General features: G+C 42.9%; 1 protein-coding gene across 1 annotated transcript in view; it reads right to left on the reverse strand.

The window, feature by feature from the left end:
* vwa5b1 (von Willebrand factor A domain containing 5B1) overlaps positions 1 to 12,574 on the reverse strand; it is a 52,694-nt gene extending 40,120 nt beyond the window's left edge. The window contains exons 1-5 of the mRNA XM_063207695.1: positions 12,436 to 12,574; positions 9,582 to 9,743; positions 8,043 to 8,262; positions 5,231 to 5,394; positions 2,926 to 3,057 (exon numbers count right to left, since the gene is read on the reverse strand). Of these exons, the coding sequence (XP_063063765.1) occupies positions 2,926 to 3,057; positions 5,231 to 5,394; positions 8,043 to 8,262; positions 9,582 to 9,743; positions 12,436 to 12,574 (817 nt within the window). The remainder of the gene's footprint in view (positions 1 to 2,925; positions 3,058 to 5,230; positions 5,395 to 8,042; positions 8,263 to 9,581; positions 9,744 to 12,435) is intronic.
* Positions 12,575 to 14,337: the final 1,763 nt, after the last annotated feature.

Here is a 14,337-nt window from a genome sequence, read left to right on the forward strand (position 1 = left end):
GCGGTATGAAAAAGTGTGGAGGTATGTCGGAATGGCGGTTGTCCCCCCCTCTGTAGAGGGTGAGCCAGACACACAGGGGGAACAACATCAGACAGAGCACTGGTGGTGGTGAGGGTGCAAGTGGTTCCCTGCCCAGGCAAAAGCACCAATAACACTGTCACATCAGAAGTAGTCTGGGTATAGGAGCTTAGTCTGGCCCATCTCAAAAGGCCTACTAACCAACCGAGGTGGGCATAGCCTGTGGAGAATCTGTGCCAAAAGCTAACATATGCAGCTGAATGAAGATACAACCAACCAGACGACTCTCTTCCATGCTCCACCAGCATATCGTAAGGGGCAAGTGAGGCTCTGCAAGGGAGACCAACCAGGAAGGAACCAAATCTGACAATACACTGGAGTTCACTGGAGTCACTGTCCAGCAGCATCACATTTCTTGAAAGCAGTGTTGCTAGGCAGTAGTAAGCCAGTCTTCAACTTAGTTGGTTGCCAACGGAAACAAAGTAGCTGACATACTGTAGTTAATAAGTCAAGAAACCTGACTATAGAGATTACAATGTCACATTCAAACTGAAAATGAAGTCCCCACACCAATCCCCCGTTTTTCTTAATTGAATGAGGTGACAGATGTACCGTAGGGCATGGATGCTGCACGAAACGTCACCTTATTAAATTAAGAAAAATGGGAGATTGGTATGGTGACTTTATTTTCAGTTTTCATGTGACTTCATTGGTCCTGCACCCAAAACTTTTTTGAGACTGATGTGTGTGTTTTTTCTTTCTTAAACTTACAATGCCACAATCTAATGTACAGGTTCTCTCAATACAGATGATTTCACAAAATAACCCATCCACATAAAAGCTTAAGTACAGCACAAATTAGAATGAAGTATTCTAGTTTAATGGCTGGAAGAAATGTGACATTTGAATACATGTACTGTAGCTTCTGTAGCCACGTCTCCCATCACTGTCAATTAGTGTGCTTTTTGTCTGGACTAATTACTTCTCCGCTGTCTGAGAGTGGGAGACAATGTGTGAATACGACTCCAGCAACTCCTGAATGACACCAAAGGTGTTTCAATATCCCTTGTTAACGCCATTCTCTGATGAGCCTCTATCTGCCTTGGCCATATTCTCTTTCTCCTCCCTCCCTCCTACTCCTCTCTTCCTCTCCATCTTTCTCCCCTTCTCCATTCTCTCATGTCTTCTCTTACCTGCGTCACCTGTGAAAGACATGCTTGATTAAGCACCGCAATCACTCTCGGACAATCACTCACTGAGGGTGAAATATGACCGAAAGCGTATGCAGCTCCACGGCTCTTAGCAGTCAATCACTTGTACTTTACTATTCCTACCCACTCCCCCTACCCACTCCATCCTCCCTTACTCCCCCTGACCTGTCAATCCTTATGCCCCCCATTCTTCTTTGCATTACAGTACTACATTACATTATACATGACCCACTGATATTCCTTTTGTCTGGCTGCCTTGATGTCTGCCTGCCTGCCTGCCTACCTGCCTACCTGCCTGTCTTTCTGTCTGTCTGTGGTGTACCTTGGTGGGCTTGCATGGGTGTCTTTTATTTTACTGCATAGCAGTTTTTGAACCTTCTATTAGTACATTATGCTCTTATAGCGCTGTATGCACCTGTGTGGGAGGCTTCAAAACGCATTGCACTTTGTATATTGACAATAAAGACTTTCAATTCAGTTATATTGTATTCTATATTCTATTATATTATATTCTATTCTATTCTATTCTATTCCATTTTTACACATTTATCCAAAACAAATGAAGCAGCGTGCAATATTTGAGGGGTATTCATTCAGGCCAGGCAGGGTTAATTTTTTATGCCCCCAGGACATCCCACAGATGAGTCTAGAAGACCCAATAATACTGGCTGTGGATGCATCCACATTGAATTGAGTTCGGCTGCATTGTTGCTCTGGGTATCTTTTCATTTTTCTCTCTCTCTCAAGGAGCTCTTCATCTCCCGCACAATACAGTAGCTTAGATCCATTACAAGTGTCTTGAACTTCTCATTGTCATGCCGTCAGACTGGCAGAGACTAAGGGAGGGAGGTACAGTGTAACTGTGAAAAGAAGAAAGGGAGAAAGGCTGGGAGACACGCATGGAAAAGACATACAAGGGGGCAGCCCAGAACAGAGAGAACCGACACAGATAAAGGAAATGAAAAAAACACAGACACACATGCTGTAGAATCAGACATATTTTGAGTGGGGGGAAGGGTACTACAGTATAGAGGTATAGAGGAGAGGATGCATGAGAATGAGCGATAGAGAGAGAGAGAGAGAGAGTGGGGGAGAGGGAGAGAGAAGGAGAGAGGGAGAGAGGGAGAGGGAGAGAGGGAGAAAGAGAGAGGGAGAGAGGAAGAGGGCAGCAAGACAGAAAAAGACAGAAAGAGAGGGAACGATAAAGAGAAATAGGATAAAAAAGGACTCTGAAATCTTATCAGAGAGGAAGAAAGCTGGAGGCAGGTTGTTTCAGTGGCCACTAAGGGCAGGTAGAGGCTCCTTTATAGCGAGTGATCTAATAAGCTCTTCACACTTGGAGGAAGTAAATGGTCGTTGTCAAGGCTATACTGGGCATAGGCTCGGGAATGCTGTGTTGACCATTATTCTTGCTTTTCAATGGTACTCCAGGGCTCTGGTGTGTGTGTGTGTGTGTTTGTGCGTGCGTGCATGCGTGTGTGCATGCGTGCGTGCGTGCATGCTTGCATGTGTGTGTGGCATGTGAAGGTGTGTGTATCCTTGTAGGTGTTGGCTTTGCACTTTTCATTTTTAATTAAAAATGCTAATTCATTAATTGTGTTTGTGCGTCTGTGCGTTTGTGTGTGTGCATGCTCGCATGTGGGTATACAGGTGTGCGTTGAACTTGTCTGTATGTATAATCTGTTTAAAAACGCACCACTGGGGTAGATGAGGATCTCCACCGGGCAGTCGTAAGTGTACTTGTCAGCCAGGGTGACCACGATGTTGGTGGCGGAGCGGGCACAGGGGTCTGCGTCTGCCCGGATGGCATGCGACGGGCTCTCCACACCTGCACCAAAAAACATGCTCTCAAGCTCTCTAGATAGAATAAGCAGCGGCCACGCAAGCTGAAAGACTGCTCTAAGCATCTAGAACTAGAACCAGAAAACAGCCATAGAGCACAGACCCCTACCATGTAGGCCTACTGTACATATAGGTCCTGGTTACACGTATGCAGATATTTATATTTTTATCCGTTTACATGAAAACACGACATGTGGATAAAAATAAAAACTCTTTAAAGGGACACTGTGCAGGAAATGGTCAAAAATGGTACTGCAACTATGCTGCTCATTGAAACTGGGCTGCCTATTGCCAAATTTGATCTTTACATGAAAGTTTACTAAGTAATAAACAAATATTTTCTAGTATGGTGATGGTCCAAGTAGAGTCATTTTTGCAGCTAAAAATGGCTATTTTTGGAAATTCAAAATGGCGGACCATGGAGAAGATCCCCCTTTTCATGTATGAAAAGTGCAATTTTTTCCAGTCATAATGAATACTTAGAATTTGATGGTGGTGGTAAGTATTCATGAAAAAGGTAACATTAGTGAATGGGCAGCATGAATTCTGGATATAAACAACTAAAAATCCCACACAATGTCCCTTTAACTGGCCCTCTCACTGGGATGTTTTTAATGAAATACATTTTTAGAAATGAAATCTAAAACTCTGTTTACATGTAAACAAGAGGTCAAAACCAAAGGTGTAACCTAAAACCAAAGCTATAACCAAAGGTGTAACTTGTAACTTGTCACAACACTGCTAGTTAAAGCAGGCTAGTTGAAGCAGGCAGCCTTTCATAATGTAAACACGCTGTTTGAGTGATCGGTACCTAATGAGCATACAGTAACCCTCTGCATGCGTTCTTATCCACCCTGTACAAAATTCTCCTCAAACTTCATTCTCTAATAAGATATACTGTACAGGCTTTGACATCAGACTTCATTGTTGACTAGGGTAAATTGAAGCAGTAGTATACTTCAAAATCCAACATTTCCTCACATTCCTCCTGCCCAACTTCAAAAAAGGAGGAAATAATTAATCGAAAAAAGTGAGGACTGCTTTGAGTTCACAATGCGCAAACTAGTGAACTGTACCGTATACTTTTTAGTGAATAGAACTGAGACCACGTCAACAAATGTCTCAGTACGGTTCACTTCCGAGAGATTTGGGTACGCTTTGGAGTCACAGGTCTGATTTTGCTTACCGTAAATGGCTTAAAGGGACCAAGTGTGAAAATGGCCTAAAGGTTCCAGCCCATATTTACTCATACCATGCCCAACATCTGATACTACTGATTCCATCTGATACTATTGAGCCCAGTTCTATAATCAGGTAGATGAACAATTTTGCAAAATTACTGAGATTGTGTTCACTGGTGCAACCAATACATGGTAGGATGGCTACTTTCTGAAGTGAGGATTATCCACCTCTGGTTGTGAATATTGATTTCATCTACCTCAACGCACCCTTCACATAAGCCAAACAGGAAAGATGTCAACATTTTGCTGTTTATCATTTAGTGCACTGCATCAACATACAGTGCATGAATAATATTACGTATTTACACTGTACATATACTAACCCTAACCCTATGGAACAGAGTCCAGCAAGCTGCACTGTGCCAAATTGTAGGAACAAGCACAGTAGAATGAAGGGAACACCATTTTTTAGTGCATATATAAACATGTAATGCTGTGCACTTCAATTGAACATAACCTTAAAACCTTAAGTACACAATCTTATATGGTGTTAGATACTTCGTTAGGCTGCACCTACTGGTAACTAATGTATCAGTGGAAAAAGTAAAATTAATTGTTCAGCAAACAAGTTTCCAATCAGAGAACGCAGACATACAATAGGTAACATCTGACCTGCGAGCTGGTATGGGCAGGTATGATCTAACCATCACCCTCACCCTCACCCTAACCCTAACCCTAACCGTAAAAGTTGTAAAAGTATAATTACTACCAATTCTCTCTATTTCTCTATTATTGCACCAGCATCCACATGCAACACTATGTAATACTGTATTATGTCCTTGATCTGTACTGTACTTACCAAGTACTAACGTAAACCTTTTGGTTCAATATAAGACCATATCGCTACATATGGGTTACACTACAACACCGTAAAACAAACAAGGTGTAACTGGACCAAGAAAGTGTCTTCTGACCGACCTGCGAGCAGGTATGGGCTTCGGATCTCCAGCTGGAAGTTGAAGTCGTAGTCTATGGAGTTGATGGCCTCATCCTCCAGCAGCCATGCCAGGCACAGCTGCTGCCCGCTGCCCGGGACCAGCTGCTGATCGTGGGGGCCCAGGGCACAGTGATGCCTGTCCCTCCTAGAAGAACCAGAAACAACCGTTAACCATCTAGGGTGCAAGTCAAACTTAAAGATTTTTTTTTGGTCTTTTTACGACTTTATTGACAGGACAGTTTGAGAGGTGGACAGGAAGCGAATGGGGAGAGAGATGGGGAGGAGTTGGCAAATGACCCGGGCCGGCCGCATGGCAGCCGAGTGCCCTACCAGTTGGCCATGGCAGGGCCACGGTGCAAGTCAAACTAGCTGCTCCCGTCCTTTCCTGTTGTGGAATGTCCAATGGGGAAAAGCCCTTCAAAAGTTGCTCTGACAACATGGAAACGTTGGGTCTTCTCCATTATCCAAACTTATCGTCATCCCTTGGGCTTGTGGCCTTTTGATGACGTCACAAGACGTCATTTATGATAGAAGTTTAATTCAATATCTTGCAAACACACAATTCAAAAGTCAGTGTCTCATTCATCAGGCTGTTCAATGGAGAAAAGTCTCCCAAAAGGTGTCGTGCCTGGGTTGACAGCGGGGATACTTAATTGTTTTCTCCACGGAGGCAGGGCGTCAGCAAAGCGCAAGGCCACAAGCACAAGTAGAGGACGGGAGTTTGGACAATGGAATGTGCCCGTGTTGAGTGCCTGTGTATGGCCATCCCCTGGTCATAATTGGATTTCTGCAAAACGAATCACAATCCTGACTACAGCACAGCAGTCTGTACATCTACTTATTTACTGTAGTTTTGCAATGATGTAATTACTAACTTAGCAATGAGTTCTAGCAATGAGTTCCCCAAAATCATGAAAAACATAAAGGGATAACCAACGGCCAAGATGGTGACAAAGACAATAGCCAAAATCTCTGGGAACAGTGTTGATGTGTGGACACATTTCTGTCTTAATGCTAGTGTTAGTCTGGATTTAAATCATGGCCAGCAGTGGCCCATGGCACAGTCATGCATGCACCTCCTACACAAAGACAAACACTAACTGTCTTGGGTCCCTGGCTCATCCTCAGGCTTAAGCCCTCTGCGTAGCGGCTCGGACAAAATGCTGAGCAATGCTCTGCCAACATTCGAATCCATTGTTTCCAATACAGTCTCCCACACCAGTGAGGAAGTCTGCCGTCACCACCTGTTGATCACAATTCAAGCGTATTTTGTTGGAGTCACTCATTAAAATCTATGGTTGAATCAACAGGGTACTATGCTGGCACTGTGTTACGTTTGGGGCATAAAGTCTGCCTGCCAGTAAGCAGGGGAAAGTGACGTCGTCAAATTTGAAAGTGCTCAGCAATGCGGTCAGAAGTGGTGTGCAGAGCCCTTAAGGGAAAAAATCATGAAAAAGACGTAGCAATAACCATGGGGGCTCAGACGGTTGAAGAGACAATAAGGAAAATTACTGGGAATGGTATCCGTTGACGACAAATGTCTATTTTGTAGTATTAGGTGCTGTTTACACGTATGTGGATATATTTGGGTTTTGGCCTCTCATTTACATGTACACAGCATTTTAAAATGTGCATTTCAAAACTCTGGTTGTAAAAATAGCCTCCATTTAGGGGGCTAAAACGCACCTGTCACAATGGAGTCTTTATTTTGTATCCACATGTCGTGGTAATACATAAACTGATAAAAAATGTCATTTAACATTTTTCCGCATACGTGTAACCAGCACCCAAATCATGGTCTGGTCAGCAGTGCCCCAGGCAGGCAGGACAGTGATGATGCCTGTCCCCCTCCTGCACAGGACACATTAACCATCCTCCGGTCACACAGAGTGAGATGCTGTCCCGCTAATGGGCATCCAGAAATAATTAGCTCATTGATGTCTGGGCTGCAGCCATGAGAATTATGGAGTGTCTGTCGTTAAAGGGATGGAGGAGTGTCTGCCTTTCAAAGTGGCATCTTTTAACCCAATGATACCTAAGACACTTGCAAAAAAAACCTGAGCCATTTTTGGGAAAATGTACTGTCATCCTGTAAAAAACCTGTGGTAAATATCTCAGCCTCTAGGCAAATGTAGGCATGTTTTTTATCCATTAATATTGCTAGATTTTCCATTAGTAGTTGGTCCATTAATATTGCTAGAAATCCACAGGAGAGCAAATACATTGATTAACCTTACAAGTGAATACTGTTACTAACCAAATTATGGAAATACATTAGCCTGTGTATTTCCTGTTTTTATGCGATGTCTCTTTTGTCTGCGACCGCTCTTCAGTACCTCTGCGACCCCGCGAGGGGTCCTGACCCCCAGCTTGGGAACCACTGCTCTACACAAGTGGTTCCCAACCTATGGGTCGGGACCCAACTTGTGGGTCGCCAAAGATCCACAGTGGGTCGCGAAGCCCTCTTGATTTTAAGGGGGTTAATTTTAATAACTTATATAGCCAATGCTGAATAAATGAAAAAGCATTTAAACTACTATAGAAGCAACAAAATCTAAGTAAATTAAACATTTATTCTATATTTGACTGAAGACAAATTGAGGAATAAACTGATAACTAATGAGAATGTGACTTGTGCTTGCACGATTGGGTCACCAAAGCTTACAATGGTAAAAGTATGGGCCCCTGAAGAAAAAGGTTGGGAACCACTGCTCTACACAATAATGTCTGCACACCAATCTCTGTCCCGTGTACCTGTGAGCCTCCCTTGTTATTATTATATATTGCCCTTACCTCCTACTGGCGCTGGGGGAGAAGAGCTGTTCTTCCTTGACGGAGCGCTGGACCCTGGGGGTGCAGACGGGAGGGGACAGCACCCTGATGCCACCGCTGGGCAGCGTGGGGAGCTCAGAGGAGGTGCTGACCAGCACGCTGACTGTCTCCATAGGGGGGATCTCGCCCAGGTTCACCACCAGCACCATCCTCTCCAGGTCCTCCTCCATCACGATGTGGCCTGGAGGTGGACACCACCGGACAGCACAGTACAACAGGACAACAGTAACAAGTCATGGGCAATATGGATTCATTAGTTTCAATTTATTGCCACATATTCCAAATGACCTTGTTTTACCTGTTCAATTGAACAAGGTGATCATTCATCCAGCCAATCACCTGGCTGAATTGGACAGGTCAAACCAAGGTCATTTGGAATATGTGGCGCTGGATTGTAAATAATGAATCCATTTTGCCCATCATTGACACTAACATGTACAGTATATGGCATGAGTATAGAACCCTCAACATAGGACATGAGTATAGAACATTAATATAGCATACGTATTAGTGGTGTGGATCGGCACTGCCCTCACGATCCGATTCGATCACGATTCGGGAAGAAGCGATTTGATTCAATTCGATTCTATGCGATCCGATCCGATCCGATTCAATTCTACATTGCAATGCATTACATTTCTACTGAAAGCAAAGCAAATGTTTAATCAGTTATGATGAGGCAATATAAGCAGTCAGATACTGAGCAACAATTTATTGGCTGTTTTCTGTATCAGTTTGTATCAGTCTTGCAATGTTTTGAAGTGCTTTTATTTAATTTAACATTCATTTGTTCCCGAAATATCCATGGAAGTAATTGAAACTTAAAAAAATTGCCGGATCAATTCTGGAACTTGCCGGATCGATTCTGGATCGTCCAAGCCCCGCATTGGATTGCATTGCCGAATCGATCATTGTTGACACCACCAATACGTATGTATACAGAATATGAGTATACAGTAGGATAGATCTATCCATCACTAAGTGGCTTGGAGGGGGACAATGCAGGACAGGACACACAACATGGATAGTGACCTTTGATCTTTGCAACAAATGGATACATATAGATGCACTAGAGAGAGAGGTGTACACATTAACAACGGGTCATACAAAGAAACAAAGAAAGAAAGGGAAAGAGAGAGAGAGAATGAATGAGAGAGAGAGAGAGAGAGAGAGAGAGAGAGAGAGAGAGAGAGAGTGGCCTGGGCCTGGACATTGCAGTGCAGGGCATGCAAACATGGAGGAGGAGAACCGTGATCAATTAATCACTATGATTGCTAAGGAAATTGCGTTTCATCTGATGGATGGGTCGCAGGAAGACAGAGAGACAAGGGAGATAGAGAGAGACGGAGACGGAGAGATAGTGCGATGAATGGATAGATGTATAGATGTACAACTTCGACAGGGAGACAGATAAAAAAAGCGAGAGAGAGAGAGAGAGAGAGAGAGAGAGAGAGAGAGAGAGAGAGAGAGAGAGAGAGAGAGAGAGAGAGAAATACTGACCACTTCCCGACTGCAGTGCCCCATTGGCTGAGGATAAACAATCAGAGTAACAGTCATCGATCTTGGTTTTGTCTTTGATCTGCACGGTTATGATCTGAGAGGAGATCATTGCCTCGAAGCCGACGACCGTCGAGCATTCCTCCAGTGGATAAATGAAGATTCCTGTAGAGAGAACAAAACCTTACGTTACGGTAATTACAGTAGCAGAACAAAACATACGGTCCTAATATGCATTCAAATAATACATGACATTGCTGTGTACATGATCTGGGATAACATTTGGAGGCACTGCATTGACACTCATTAGTGGCGGATACATTATATCGCATTACACAAATTAAGCAATCAGTAAACCGAGATGCCAGTGTCAAATGTTGAAAAGTCGTTATTAATATAGTTGTAATGTTGTATGAATCCACATTATTTCAACCCCGGTGTTGTTTAGCACTCGAATGTTACCCATGTAGCCCATGCAGTATTCAAATGTTACACCTTGTTACGTACATTGGACAGCATGCTGTCTCAATAATTCATCATTACATTGTTCCCATCTACACACATCACATCGCATCAGTCTACAGCTGGAAAGTGTGGTGTGATGAGAGGACTGGGGATTAACATTACACTTCAGACAGCTGGAGTTGGCTTTTATGAGAGGCCAGGCCTCGCACAGGGGGATTTGGAGGGCTGATTAATATGGTAATGAGGCATCTGATTTACATCCCGCAAAACTATATTTGCGTCCGCCTGGCCCCATCTGGACTCATCATATTGAATTTTTCATTAAAGGGAATATGTGATGAATGTAGAGCAGCAGTCCACAAGTCACTTGCTAGTTTGGTCTCAACAAGTGAATGTATGGCCACCAAGGCATTTGTAATGTTATCATCATTGATCAGGTATTGGCTATATTCAATTGGGGGGGTCAGGTATAGCATAGCTTTCCTTCCCATAGGCGCTAATGTAAATGTTGCCCCCATTTCAATATGGCCACAGCTTTGCAAGTGACTGTGGTGCCACGCCGACTTACAGATTCCCCTGGCCACATCTGGATAGCTGCAGCACAGGAGAGAAAGTGGTCCATACATCGACTTAGTTCAACGGTAGCTTGCGATGATTAATATTACCTCAGTGATGCTTTGAGTACCTGGCTCACCCTCAGACTATAAAGAAAATATAACCTGGGTTGTCTCGACAACTATCATTTAAAAAGTCACTGGGACAACTTTCTCATGTTGTGATTTTAAATCATGGTCAACAGTCAATATTACTTTCAAGCATTGATCCCAAAAGGCAGGAAGTCTCCAGAGGATGAGGGTGTCAGCACAGCAATCTTAGTGAGAATGACTGCTTCTGCAACTGATGTCTGAGGACATTGTGAAGCTTGCACTGATGACTGAGGCTGTTTAACCAGAGATGGTTGATGAGTAACAAGTGCCCCTTAATGAGGGGGGGGGGATCAACTGTTAAGTCAAGTGCCGTTGGAAACCTGTTTGCTTTTTGGAGAACCTCTTGTCCAACTCTCCAAACCTATTTTAAACAGTTGGGTTTTTACTTCATTCATCTCAATGCAAGCAGTTCTATTATTCCTGCTAATACCACAAGACCTGGACATCCTACTGCCAAGCAAGGATATTGATTTGGCCGGATTGGATTGATTGGTTGAATCAATTTCCACATTCACATAGTGATTTTTGTTTTTGCTCTTTGCCTTTTTAGGTCAGCGTTGCGTTGCACAGACAGGCACTTGTGCATAAAAGGTCACTTACTTAGTTAAAGGACCACTTCTGCCAATTTCAATACTGTTGTATTGCTCAGTCACGCTTGACTTGTCAGTACCCAGTGATGCTGCATTTTTTGGCTCAGTCCTTTCCGAGATCTGAGCTATTCTAATGGGGCAGGTTTTGTTTACATTTTTTAAATTCTTAACAACGCCTCCTCCAAATATTTTCCCAAAAGGTATCGCTGTAGTTATCTGGTGTTATTATATGGTTGTGACGTCATCTGTCGAATGCTCCATTCATTTCAACGGGGCTCCCCAACGTTCGGACGTCTGTTATTTTTCGATAACGGACGGGTTGGTCTATAACAGACCGCTGTCAATGGCAACAAGACTTTTCACTGCTAAAGCGACTTTTCAACAAGACTCTAATCAGCTGCTGTGATAGACAGCACCCGTTGTCCTGGCTACCGCTGTCAATGGCAAGACGTTCACTGCTAAAGCCACTGGCTTGTATAGGCCTACAAGTCAGTGGCTAAAGCGAATGTTTCATATCACTCCGCAGGGGGTCCGGTCTTTTGTCACTCTAATCAGCTGCTGTGATAGACAACACCTTTTGTCCTGGCTACCTAGCTGTTGCCTAGCGGTGTTCCACAACGGCACTGTTTTGTTTTGCGCAGCAACAATCTTAACATTAAATAGGTCTAAAGAAATGTCCCCGTCATGTGTGAATCATTTAAGTATATCCATATAATAAGCGGGTTAACTTTTGGCGAGTCGGTCGCTTTGTGGAATAGCAGCACTTCAGAGAGAACAAGACCCCTCCGCTCCGCGTCGGGGTCTAAAGATTCTCTCTGTCGTGCTGCTATTCCACGGTAGCGACCTTCTCGCAGAACGTTAACCCTTACATGTTGCATAACCTTTAGTATGTTTTTGGTAATAAATCAAGATGTTTTTTTGAAATTTAAACAAACACCTACCCCCATTACAATGACCAGGATCTCGGAAAAGGCTGAAAAAAAAAACTCAGGTACTGATAAGTTCAGGGTAGTGTGAGCATTACAACTGCATGTTGAAATTGGCTGAAGTTATCCTTTAATTCAAAGCATGTGGGCTCTCTACTGCTCTACTCACCCTCTATGGAGTGGTCCTCCATGTTGTCGTATGTGAGGGAGGCCGTCATGGCCAGCGTGTAGCCCCGCACGCAGGAGCTGATGTCGGACACGCTCAGGGGCAAGGCCTTCCATTTCTCTTTGCTGATCAGTCCCGGCATACTGCGACTTTTAAGCCTAGGCGTCTTTATAACACAACATGTGGATAGACAAGCACATGACCAGACAGACAGACAGACAGACAGACAGACAGGCAGGCAGACAGGCACACACACGCACACCCACACGCACACACACACACACACACACACACACACACACACACACACACACACACACACACACACACAACCACACACACACACACACACACACACACACACACACACACACACACACACACACACACACACACACACACACACACACACACACACAGATAATTCTGTGTGAAATAGAAGAATGAATGTGAATGTAAATGCAAATGTAATGCTGTTATTCATAATATTAGTTCTTTGAACTCGTCAAATTCAGTCCATTCAGCTGTTTTTATTATATTCCATTATTTTTTTTTCGATTGGAAAAGCTGTCCATCACTGACACAAGAGGGGACGCCCAGACATGCACATGGTAAAGGGCAAAGAAGACAAATGTCAGGGCAGGGTTGTCAGTCAGTCACCAACTTCAAATGGGCCATCTGTGTTCCAGAATCAGATTCAAAAGAACACTGAGTGCCAGCCAGCCAACCACAGGACAGGTCATGTGTTCCAGAATGTCTGCTGGACACTCCGTTTCTGCTTCCTTTACTTCAGTGCATCTCACCATCACCATCAAAGGCAAATGGGCCAGATCAAAGGAAGGATCCATGCAGCGTGCAGGGCGGTAGAAAGTGGTGCTTAGAATCAATCCACTTAAAAAATGATTAAGGCAACCTGCTACCTTTCTTTTAGATCCATTTAACTCGCACAATATGTCTTGCACAAGCCTATTTTACTAGCCAAAGTATCATAAATGAATATACATTAAGGCTGTAACGATACACTCAACTCACGATTCAGTTTGCATCACGATTTTTGACCCACGGTTCGATACACCCCACGATTTCACAATTGCCAACAGTATGAACTAGAATTATTAATAAAAACTATGATACTTTATAGTTAGGTTACAAGAGGGTACTAATATTTATATATATATATATATATATATATATATATATATATATATATATATATATATATATATATATATATATATATATATGGGTAGATGACGTGACGTGCAAATTTTGCTGTCGCAGGCTCTTAAAATTAAGTAAATTCATGCTTTCAAAATTGTCAATGCTTTAAATGATTAAACTAATGTCGTTGTTGTGAAAAAGTAATGTGTAATAAATCCAGAGCTTAAATAAGTATACTTAATTTTGAGTCAAATGTCACATTTGTCCTATGGTGTGACTGAGGCAAGCCTGGTTCTCCATATTAAAACATTTTTAAATAAATAATCAAAGCTCAGTCATTTGTCTTAACAACCCTGGCATGTTTTTCAAGGTGTCTATTTTAGCAAGTGGCAATGCTTAATTTTTTTCCTGTTTTTCTGAGACCGTATGGACTTGTGAAACTTTGTCGCAGAAAATAATGTCCTGTGGTGTGATAATTTTTTTGGTTAATTCTGTGGATAATTATCTATTGTTGAAGCTCCAGCGGTACATAAATTGTGACTTTAGACCCTTAAGAAGCCAATGGCAAGTGTGGATTTTAGATTTTTCTCTCAGAGTTCTTCAGTCAATCAATTATGTTTTGCTACCACAAGATGTATTAGTTTTGTAGTCCTTTGGTGTGACAGCCATAAAATACATTTTGACAATAGTGTATATTTTTCATATTTTTTTCTTATGTAGATGTATGAAAATGCATCTTACTAA

The sequence above is a fragment of the Engraulis encrasicolus genome, chromosome 10 (assembly GCF_034702125.1).
Source record: "Engraulis encrasicolus isolate BLACKSEA-1 chromosome 10, IST_EnEncr_1.0, whole genome shotgun sequence".
Classification (NCBI taxonomy): Eukaryota; Metazoa; Chordata; class Actinopteri; order Clupeiformes; family Engraulidae; genus Engraulis; species Engraulis encrasicolus.